This window comes from Eumetopias jubatus, unplaced genomic scaffold (assembly GCF_037043125.1).
Source record: "Eumetopias jubatus isolate StellerSeaLion01/CBP00866 unplaced genomic scaffold, mEumJub1_p1.0 scaffold_13, whole genome shotgun sequence".
Lineage (NCBI taxonomy): Eukaryota > Metazoa > Chordata > Mammalia > Carnivora > Otariidae > Eumetopias > Eumetopias jubatus.
Window position 1 is genome coordinate 15036838 of NW_028274819.1, and position 12490 is coordinate 15049327.

The window sequence follows — 12490 nt, forward strand, 5'->3', positions numbered from 1 at the left end:
GCATTGTACAAGAGTAAATAATTCTCACAGTACATTGAACTTTGACCTTCAATTGGACAATACATAAATCTAAATAGGATATTTTTACAATGATAAATAATTCCCCCCTGGACCTTTCTTCACAGTGCTTATATGTCAAAATAAACATACTTTGACAAATAGTGTTCACGTACCTCTGTACCAATTATCTTCTTTTCTCATTCCATTTAATAGACAAATTTATTTTATAAAGTGGTGGATATCTCTCAGGGTTACCTCTTCTACCCCAGAACTTGTCCATGGCATTTTTCTTCTCCAAATTTCTGAGTGTGCAGGCTTAAGTTTAATAAGGAAGATACCATGGTATAGAACACAGCCACGGCTTGATCAGTGGAGAAGGTGATGAATGGGTACAAATGTACAAATATGCAGGACACAATACTAAGACCACAACAGTGACATGAGAGACACAGGTGAATATGGATTTGTGTCTCCCCTCCAAGCTACAGGTCCTCAGGGAGCATGTGATGACCAGCTAGGAGACCATGAAGAGGAAAATTTTCACAGGCAGATGAACCCACCTGTTGACAGCAACAAAGAGACTAAGGGTATGAGTGTCCGTGCAGATGAGTTTCAACCAAATATATACATCATGCACGAATGGTCTATGACAGTGGAACCACACAAGGCAGTCACACTGTGAAAAGGACCTGAATGGTTGCAAGGACAAAGCCTCTAGCACAGGCCACCTGAAAGAGGAAGCCATATCCCTGTCGCTTGTAATGATTTCATAGTACAGAGCTTCACAGATGGCCGCATGGATACTCATCAAAGACATAAGTCACACACTTCCTGAAGAGATGGTTTTTCTCACAGCAAAAGTGCCAGGAAGCATTTCAGGGGTCATGGATGGAGAACAGCAGGTATCTAGAAGGCACGAGCCACACAGGCAGAAAATGGAAGTCGTACCCATGGTAATGAAAGATGTCTTGTTGAATGAAAAGACCTGATCATGGTTATATGCAAACAATGAATCATGGAACACTACATCAAAAATTAATGATGTAATGTATGGTGATTAACATAACATAATAATAAAAAAAGAAGGACCTGATCATGGATAACAGTTCTCATAGTGGAAAGCTGTAAACTCTTCCTAAACTAATCTTTCTAAATTGAATATTCTTAAAAATAATAACTGGCTTTTTTTATAATTGAGCCATGCTAAACTTATTTTAACTTCATTATAAGATTATTTTAATGTTAAACTTATTTATCTTATTTAAATGTAAACTTACTATTTCATTTAACACTTGATTTGGAAATGTAAACATGCAAGACTATGCCTAAATCTGAAAGAGAATAGTAATGAGGGACTGTTAGTCTTATCACATATCAAAATATGTTATATATCAACGCAATTATATTGTATATCAACTGGGACATGAATAAAGAGATCAATGAAACAGAATTGAGTCCTGAATCAGATCCAAATATATATGGGTGGTTAATATATACTACTCAGGATTTTAAGTCAATCGCACAAAGAAAATTATGAAAAAAAACCCTGAATTTTAGAAAATCAAATAAAATTATATCCCTCTTTAGCTCCTATAGCAAATAAAATGCAGATGAAGCAAATGTTTTAATGTATGATACACAACCTCAAAAATGTTTTAAAAATTAAGTACTAAAATACACTTGAAGAACATTTTGGTATGAATGAACAGTCTCTTTAAACAAAAAAAAGAGGAGGAGCAAGATGGCAGAGGCGTAGGAGACCTAAATTTCGTCTGGTCCCAGGAATTCAGCTAGATAGGGATCAAGCCATTCTGAACACCTACAAACTCAACAGGAGATCAAAGAAAAGAATAGCATCAACTCTCTGAACAGAAAAGTGACCACTTTCTGGAAGGTAGGACATGCGGAGAAGTGACTCTGAGGCTATATTCAGGAAGATAGGCGGTGGGGGAGGGGGCCTCCATCAGCCACTACTGACAAGTGATAAAGAAGCAGAGAACAAAATCGGAAATTTTAGAAGTCAGCTCCGCTGAGGCACCTCACTCCGGTGGCTAAGCAGGGGCTAGAACCCTACTGGGACAGTGTGGTCTCAAGACCCTCAGGGTCACAGAAACACCAGGGGTGCCTGAGTGCAACAGAGTTCCCAGGTATCAGAATGGGGAAGCCAGCTGCATAGATGGAGCCAAGGAGTGGGCTCTCAGCTCAGGGTAGCCATAGACCGTGATCCATGGCACAGTCGGGCCACTGCTCTTCCAGCAGGGACCCAACAAGGGACAGGTCTGGGGAGACTCCCCTTCCTCCCCTGGGAGGAGCAGTGCAGGAGCACACTGCAGGGATCTGCTGGGTTTGGAGACTCCACATGGGGTCACGAGCCAGAGAGAGAAACGCTCGGTCACAGGCCAGGGGAGCACAGAATGCGACCGGAGACTGGGAAGACGGGAGTGATTGACTGCTGTTCTCTGGGGGCTCACTGAGGAATGGGGCCCCACATTCTCAGCTCCTCTGGGGCAGAGATTGGGAGGCCATCATTTCACTCTCATCCTCCAAAGCTCTACGGAAAGCTTGCGGGGAACAAAAACTCCCGAGAGCAAACCCGAGCAGATTACTTAGCCCGACCAGGCAAGGGCAGAGCAATTCTGCCTCCAGCAAAGACATTTGGGAACCATGGCAACAGGCCCCTCCCCCAGAAGATCAGCAAGAATAGCCAGCCAAGACCAAGTTTACTGATCAATGAGAATGGCAGAACTCCAGCGCTAGAGAATACTGCACATAGAATTCATGGCTTTTGGGGTGTCTGTCTGACTCCGATGGTTAAGCGTCTGCCTTCGGCTCAGGTCTTGATCCCAGAGTCCTGGGATTGAGCCTCACATCGGGCTCCTGGCTCAGCGGGGAGCCTGCTTCTCCCTCTGCCTCTCTCCCTGCTCATGCTCTCTCTCTCTCTCTCTCTCTCTGTATCTCTGCATCTCAAATGAATAAATAAAATCTTAAAAAAAAAAAGAATTCATGGCTTTTTTACAATGATTCTTTAGTCTTTCAAAGTTAATTTTTTTAACTTTCTTTTTCTTTTTTTTTGAATTTTTCTTTTTCCCTTTTTCAACCAACATCTTATCAATCCCTTTCTTAAAAAATATTTTTTATTTTTAATTTTTAGAGTCATATTATATCCCTTCATAGTAGTTAACCTTATTTTTCATATATATATATATACATAAAAGTTGTTCTCTCTTTAAAATTTTGGGATACAGTTTCTTCTAACAAATCAAAATATACCTTAAATCTCTAGTGTATGGCTTTGCTCTAGTCTCCCGCCTGATCACATTCTCTCCCTTTTTTTTTAAATCCTCTTCTTTCTTTTTTCAACCAACTTCTTATCTTATCAATTCCTTTTTTTAGAATCTTTTATAATTTTCATCTTTACATTCATATTACATCCCTTCATCATATTTATCTTTATTTTTGTACATATATAAGTTTTTCTTTCTTTAAAATTTGGGGGGGCACTTTCTTCTAACAGACCAAAATAAGCCCAAAATCTAGTGTGTGGCACTGATCTATGCACCAGCCTGATCATATTTGATCAGATTCTGGTTTTTTGTTTTGTTTTGTTTTGTATATATTTGTTTGTTTTTATCTTTATCTTTTTCTTTTTCTTTTTTTTTCCTATTTGCTTTCTTTCCGTTTCTTTTCCCCCAGTTTCAGGTGTTTTCTGATTTGTTTAATGTATATTTTCCGGGGATGTTGTTACCCTGTTAGCGTTTTGTTCCCTCATTCATCTATTCTTCTCTGGACAATATGACAAGATGGAAAAAATCACCTCAAAACAGAACAAGAGGCAGTACTGACTGCCAGGGACCTAATCAATATGGACATTAGTAAGATGTCAGAACTAGAGTTCAGAATGATGATTTTAAAGATACTAGCTGGGCTTGAAAAAAGCATGGAAGTTATTAGAGAAACCCTTTCTGGAGAAATAAAAGAACTAAAATCTAACCAAGTCAAAATCTAAAAGGCTAATAAAGTGCAATAAAAAATGTAGGCTCTAACTGCTAGGATAAATGAGGCAGAAGACAAAAATAGTGATATAGAAGACCAAATGATGGAAAATCAAGAAGCTAAGCAAAACAGAAATAAACAACTACTGGAACATGAGGGCAGAATTTGAGAGATAAGTCATACCATAAGACAAAACAATATTAGAATAATTGGGATCCCAGAAGAAGAAGAAAGAGAGAGAGGGGCAGAAGGTATATTGGAGCAAATTATAGCAGAGAACTTGCCTAATTTGGGGAAGGAAACAGGCATCAAAATCCAAGAGGAACAGAGAAACCCCCTCAAAATCAATAAAAATAGGTCAACACCCCAACATCTAATTGTAAAACTTATGAGTCTCAGAGACAAAGAGAAAATCCTGAAAACAGCTCAGGAGAAGAGATCTGTAATCTACAGTGGTAGAAATATTAGATTGGCAACAGACCTATCCACAGAGACCTGGCAGGCCAGAAAGGAATGACATGATATAAGTAGAGCACTAAATGACAAAAATATACAGCCAAGAATACTATATCCAGCTAGGCTGTCATTGAAAATAGAAGGAGAGATAAAAAGCTTCCGGGACAAAAAAAAACTAAGGGAATTTGCAAACACAAAACCAGCCCTACAAGAAATCTTGAAAGGGGTCCTCTAAGCAAAGACAGAGCCTAAAAGCAACATAGACCAGAAAGGAATACAGACAATATACAGTAACAGTCACCTTAAAGGCAATACAGTGGCACTAAATTCATATCTTTCAATAGTTACCCTGAATGTAAACGGTTAAATGCCCCACTCAAAAGACACAAGCTATCACATTGGATAAAAAAACAAGACCCATCTGTATGCAGTGTGAAAGAGACTCATTTTAGACCCAAAGGCAACCCCAGGTTGAAATGAGGGGGTGGAAAACCATTTACCTTGCCCATAGACACCAAAAGAAAGCTGGGGTGGCGATCCTTATATCAGAAAAATTAGATTTTAAACAAAGGACTGTAATAAAGGATGAGGAAGGATTATAAACTACTTAAATGGTCTATCCAACAAGATCTAACAATTGTAACTATCTATGCCCCTAACATGGGAGCAGCAAATTATATAAGGCGAATAATAACAGAAGCAAAGAAACACATTGACAACAATAAAATAATAGTGGGGGACTTTAACACCCCGTCACTGAAATGGACGGATCATCTAAGCAAAAAATCAACAAGGAAATAAACACTTTAAATGAAACACTGGACCAAATGGACTTCACAGACATATTCAGAACATTCCATCCCAAAGCAACAGAATACATATTGTTCTCTAGTGCCCATGGAACATTCTCCAGAATTGATCATATCCTGTCACCAAACAGGTCTCAACCGGTACCAAAAGATTGGGATTATTCCCTGCATATTTTCAGACCGCAATGCTTTGAAACTAGAACTCAAACACAAGAGAAAAGTCGGAAAGAACTCAAATACATGGAAGTTAAAGAGCATCCTACTAAAGAATGAATGGGTCAACCAGGAAATTAAAGAAGAATTTAAAAAATTCATGGAAACCAATGAAAAAGAAAACACAACTGTTCAAAATCTTTGGGGTACAGCAAAGGCGGTCCTAAGACGAAAGAATATAGCAATACAAGCCTTTCTCAAGAAACAAGAAAGGTCTCAAATACACAACCTAAACCTACACCTAAAGGAGCTAGAGAAAAAACAGCAAATAAAGACTAAACCCAGCAGGAGAAGAGAAATAATAAAGATCAGAGCAGAAATCAATGAACTAGAAACCAAAAGAACAGTAGAACAGATCAACGAAACTAGGAGCTGGTTCTTTGAAAAAATTAACAAGATTGATAAAACCCTGGCCAGACTTATCCAAAAGAAAAGAGAAATGAGCCAAATCAACAAAATCATGAATGAAAGAGGAGAGATCACAACCAACACCAAAGAAACACAAACAATTATAAGAACATAGTATGAGCAACTCTATGCCAGCAAATTAGATAACCTGGAAGAAGTGGGTGCATTCCAAGAGATGTATCAACTACCAAAATTGAACCAGGAAGAAATAGGAAACCTGAACAGACCTATAACCAAGGAAATTGAAGCAGTCATCAAAAATCTCCCAACAAACAAAGGCCCAGGGCCAGATGGCTTCCCAGGGGAATTCTATCAGACATTTAAAGAAGAATTAATACCTATTCTCCTGAAACTGTTCCAAAAAATAGAAATGGAAGGAAAACTTCCAAACTCATTTTATGAGGCCAGCATTACCTTGATCCCAAAACCAGACAAAGACCCCACCAAAAAGGAGAATTACAGACCAATATCCTTGATGAACATGGATGCAAAAATTCTCACCAAAATACTAGCCAATAGGATCCAACAGTATATTAAAAGGATTACTCAGCATGACGAAGTGGGATTTATCCCTGGGTTGCAAGGTTGGTTCAACATCCGCAAATCAATCAACGTGATACAATACATTAACAAAAGAAAGAACAAGAATCATATGATCCTCTCAATAGATGCAGAAAAAGCATTTGACAAAGTACAGCATCCTTTCTTGATCAAAATTCTTCAGAGTATAGGCATAGAGGGTACATACCTAAATATCATAAAAGCCATCTAAAAAACCTACAACAAATATCATTCTAATGGGGAAAAACTGAGAGCTTTCCCCCTAAGGTCAGGAACGCGGCGGGGTGTCCACTCTCACCACTGCTATTTAACATAGTATTAGAAGTCCTAGCCACAGCAATCAGACAACAAAAAGAAATCAAAGGCATCCAAATCAGCAAAGAGGACATCAAACTCTCACTCTTTGCAGATGATATGATATTGTATGTGGAAAACCCAAAAGACTCCACCCCAAAACTGCTAGAACGCATACAGGAATTCAGTAAAGTAGCAGGATATAAAATCAATGCACAGAAATCAGTGGCATTCCTATAAACCAACAACAAGACAGAAGAGAGACAAATCAAGGAGTTGATCCCATTTACAACTTCACCCAAAACCATAAGATACCTAGGAATAAATTCAATCAAGAGGCAAAGGATCTGTACTCAGAAAACTATAAAATGCTCATGAAAGAAATTGAAGAAGACAGAAAAACGTTCCATGCTCATGGATTGGAAGAACAAACATTGTGAAGATGTCAATGCTACCTAGAGCAATTTACACATTCAATGCAATCCCCATCAAAATTCCATCCACTTTTTTCAAAGAAATGGAACAAATAATCCTAAAATTTGTATGGAACCAGAAGAGACCCCGAATAGCCAGAGGAGAGTTGAAAAGAAAAACAAAGCTGGCGGCATCAGAATTCCAGAATGCCAGCTCTATTACAAAGCTGTCATGATCAAGACAGTATGATACTGGCACAAAAACAGACACATAGATCAGTGGAACACAATAGAAAACCCAGAAATGGACCCTCAACTCTATGGTCAACTTATCTTTGACAAAGCAGAAAAGAATGTCCAATGGAAAAAAAAGACAGTCTCTTCAACAAATGGTGTTGGGAAAATTGGACAGCCACATGCGGAAGAATGAAACTGGACCATTTCCTTACACCACACCCAAAAATAGACTCCAAATGGTTGAAAGACCTAAACGTGAGACAGGAGTCCATCAAAATCCTAAAGGAGAACACAGGCAGCAACCTCTTCGACCTCAGCCACAGCAACTTCTTCCTAGAAACATCGCCAAAGGCAAGGGAAGCCAGGGCCAAAATGAACTATTGGGATTTCATCAAGATAAAAAGCTTCTGCACAGCAAAAGAAACAGTCCACAAAACCAAAAGACAACCGACAGAATGGGAGAAGATATTTGCAAATGACATATCAGATAAAGGGCTAGTATCCAAAATCTATAAAGAACTTATCAAACTCAACACCCAAAGAACAAATAATCCAATCAAGAAATGGGCAGAAGACATGAACAGACATTTTTCCAAAGAAGACATCCAAATGGCCAGCAGACACATGAAAAAGTGCTCAACATCGCTCGGCATCAGGGAAATCCAAATCAAAACCTCAGTGAGATACCACCTCACACCAGTCAGAATGGCTCAAATTGACAAGTCAGGAAACGACAGATGTTGGCGGGGATGTGGAGAAGGAACCCTCCTACACTGTTGGTGGGAATGCAAGCCGGTGCAACCACACTGGAAAACAGTATGGAGGTTCCCCAAACAGTTGAAAATAGAGCTACCATATGATCCAGCAATTACACTACTGGGTATTTACCCCAAAGATACAGATGTAGGGATCCAAAGGGGTACGTGCACCCCGATGTTTATAGCAGCAATGTCCACAATAGCCAAACTATGGAAAGAGTCAAGATGTCCATCGACAGATGAATGGATAAAGAAGAAGTGGTATATATACACAATGGAATATTATGCAGCCATCAAAAGGAATGAGATCTTGCCATTTGCAACGACATGGATGGAACTGGAGGGTGTTATGCTGAGTGAAAGAAGTCAATCAGAGGAAGACATGTATCATATACCTCACTGATATGAGGAATTCTTAATCTCAGGAAACAAACAGGGTTGCTGGAGTGATGGGGGTGGGAAGGATGGGGTGGCTGGGTGATACACATTGGGGAGGGTATGTGCTATGGTGAGTGCTGTGAATTGTGCAACACTGTTGTATGACAGATCTGTACCCTGAAACAAATAATGCAATATATGTTAAGAAAATAAAAAAAGAAGAAGATAGCAGGAGGGGAAGAATGAAGGGGAGTAAATCGGAGGGGGGAGACGAACCATGAGAGATGACGGACTCTGAAAAACAAACTGAGGGTTCTGGAGGGGAGGGGGGTGGGGGGATGGGTTGGCCTGGTGATGGGTATTAAAGAGGGCACGTTCTGCGTGGAGCACTGGGTGTTATGCACAATGAATCATGGAACAGTACATCAAAAACTAATGATGTAATGTATGGTGATTAACATAACAATAAAAAATTTAAAAAAGAATTTCGTGTAATCATATAAAAATTTCCTCACTAATGCATTACCTATTATGGATTCCTTGCTATAAAGGCATTATACCAATCTAAGTGAAGTGATTCACAAGACATTATAGATCTTATATTCTAGCAGGGAGGAAAACTTATTACAGTACAATCATCTGGTCCATTCTTTAATTATAATTACCAGAAATTCTTTGATGAAAGGAAAGTCAGAATCAGATTTAAGAAGACTTCTGCATTCTAAGGAAATGAACCCTAATGCCAAATGACTCTCTTTGTGGTGGAAGATGTGCTCATTTACTACAAGACATGATGTTTCTTCCCCAGAGCATCTTCATAGCATTTGTCATCTCAGAATTTCTCAGAGTATAAATCAATGGGCTCAGCATTGGGGTTATGACTGTATAAAACACACTCAATGATTTGTCAATGGAGAAGGTCTTAGCAGGTCTTACATACATGAAAATACATGGAACAAAGAAGAAGACCACCACCGTGATGTGGGAACCACAGGTCTGGAGGGCTTTCTGCCTCCCTTCTGGACTAAGGTTCTTTAGAGAGTGCAAGATGACACCATAAGAGATGAGCAAGAGCACAAACACAATAGTGCAGATCAGTCCTCCATTGACTGCAACGAAGAGGCCAATGACATGGTTGTCTGTACAGACCAATTTCAATAAGGGGTACATGTCACAGAAAAAAATGATCAATGACATTGGGACCACAGATTGGGAGCCCATATATAGTGCTAACTTGAATTACTGAATGCAGAAAACCCACAACCCAGGACACTACCAGCAGCACAACACATACCCACTTCCTCATGATCACCAAATAATGCAAGGGCTTGCAGATGGCCACATAGTGGTTATAGGCCATCACTAGCAGAAGAAAGACCTCTGATCCACCAAAAAAGTGCTCTGTAAATAGCTGGGTCATACAAGATTGGAAGGATATGATATTTTCCCCAAAGAACAAATTTGAAATCAGTTCAGGAGAAATAGATGATGAATAAATGACATCCATAAATGATAAGCTAGCAAGAAAAAAGTACATAGGTGAGCCCAGGGTCTTACTGACAGAAAGAGTCACCACGATGAGTAGGTTGCCCACCATGGTCAAAATATAAAAGAGCAAGGGCGCCTGGGTGGCTCAGTTGGTTAAACGACTGCCTTCGGCTCAGGTCATGATCCTGGAGTCCCAGGATCGAGTCCCGCGTCGGGCTCCCTGCTCGGCGGGGAGTCTGCTTCTCCCTCTGGCCCTCTTCCCTCTCGTGCTCTCTATCTCTCATTCTCTCTCTCTCAAATAAATAAATAAAATCTTTAAAAATATATATATATATAGAAAAGTAAGAACATAACAAAAAGTACTTTCTGCTCCTTTGGATTCTGTGTGAGGCCCAAGAGGACAAAGTCAGTAACATTGTTCTTTTTTCCATTTCCTTGGCTCTGTCTATTCCTTATAGGTGCTGACTTAAGTTACTAGAAACAGTTTACCTTTAAAACAAAGGGAAAAAACTTTTAATACATTATAAGCTTATTTTTTATTTATTCAATAAAAAATGCACATGGAAAATCTATTTATGTCAAACCTTTCATAATTGATATCACCCAGTTGAATACAACATGGTTTCTTCCCCTCAGTGATTTCATATATAGGGGTCAGACTATTACACACCAATTTAATAAGTGTCACTATAAGTATATTCATGTAGACTACAGGTTGCCTGTGCCAGAGCACATAAATCAACATGGACTCTGGGAAGGCTTCCTAGAGAAAACAGTACTTTAGCTGAGTTTTAAAGGAGAAGTGAAAGAACAAGAGAGGATGGAAAGGGGATTCCATGAAAGATGCACCATGTATAAAGTCATGCATAAAGTGTAATTCTTAAGTGAAGAATCACTTAAGGTAATTTATATATCCAAAGTGGGAGAACAATTTATGAATGGCTCTCTGTAAACAACTACCTAAATGACATTTCCAAATGGTTATCAATTAAGTATTTATTAAGATAAGGTTTTAATTTTCCACAACAAACCTATTCCTTCCTAAATGACCTCCATCTCATTACACAGTACAAAAATTTTAATGAGAGGAAATGCTGCTAGAAGAACATTTATTATTTTTCATGCACAACTCTATATATATCACATGATACTTCCACACTTATTGTATGTATGTGTAATACATGTACACCCCTATATATTTATATATCTACATCTATATATGCACACATATATAGAATCACATTTAATGTACAACATCTTATCTTTACTGTAGCAAGTTCTGTTATACCCATTTTATAGTTGAAGAAACAGGCTTAGAACACTTAATTTTCTCAGTCATACACCCTTCAGTGACAGAGATAGAATTAAAAACTAACTTTGATTGACTTCAAATCTCCTGTGATTCCAAAGAACTTCTCAACCTTTCAATCCTTATAAACTTAAGTTTATAAGAATTTTCTGCATAATAAAATAATTCACACAATTGAAAAACCTGGCTTCCACCATTAACCCTCATAGGCTTACCTTTTGAAGACTTGTTCACAGTCAGCAAGAGGACTTTTCAAGTAACTCATAAAGACCTGGAAATGTCTCTTCCATCCAGTATCACCACTGAGGACAAAAAGCTGCATTAGTCCTTAAGGATATATTTGACTTCATATGAATATGTCTGTCCATTTTCTACACAGAGTCCTCTAAGTAATTCGGAAAATTGTTATTATTTGCTTGTAGACTGTTTAAAAGGAATTCCATGATGCAAACAGAAAAAAATTTTCCACATTAGGGTAATTTATCAAGGCAGGCAAACCTATGTAACATAAGAAGTCAATAGCAAGCTCTTTTAAAAGGGAAACTGTTCCCTAGAAACTAATTTCTTTTCCAGTACTTTCAAAAACAAAAGCAACCTACCATTCCCATTTTGGAGCCATCTCATTCTGTTAGTATGGCAAAATTAATCGTACTGAGATCTTGAGAGGACTTGTGTGAAATGTCCTACAGTCCTGAAGAGAACAGCAACTTCTCCCCCATAAAGACAAATATCACAGGTCATTTTTCACCCTCTAACCAGATATATCATTGAGTCATGCATTTGGGAGTATGTCCAAGACTGACTCCTGCTCTTTCTATTCACTTTGATTTTCCACCAAATTTTAAAAATTCAAAAGAACATCTATATGTAAGGATACTTTTAGACCTATTACCTTATGGAGAGGTTGGACAAGAAGCATGGTGAACTATACAGTCCCAGAGAAAAGAAACCAGAACAGAATACGCAAGAACGGTGGGACAGCTACCAAAGGGGTAACGTACATGTAATGGGAATACCAGAAAAAGAAGAAAAAGTAAAAAGAACAAAAGCACTATTTGAAGCAATATGACTAAGAATTTTCCCCCAAATTAATGTCAAAAACCCAGCCTCTGGAAGCTCAGAGAATACCTCATAAGATAAACGCCAAAGAAAGAAAACACCATATAGAAGTAT

The 12490-nt window shown here is 38.6% G+C and overlaps 1 protein-coding gene across 1 annotated transcript; it reads right to left on the reverse strand.

Annotated features, from left to right (window-relative positions):
- Window positions 1-9294: 9294 nt before the first annotated feature.
- Window positions 9295-10428, reverse strand: LOC114215362 (olfactory receptor 4A47-like). The gene is given in 3 exon segments (XM_028111333.1): window positions 9295-9702; window positions 9704-10139; window positions 10355-10428. Coding segments are annotated over 3 exon segments (849 nt in total). The 5' UTR covers window positions 10360-10428.
- Between the last annotated feature and the right edge of the window lie 2062 nt (window positions 10429-12490).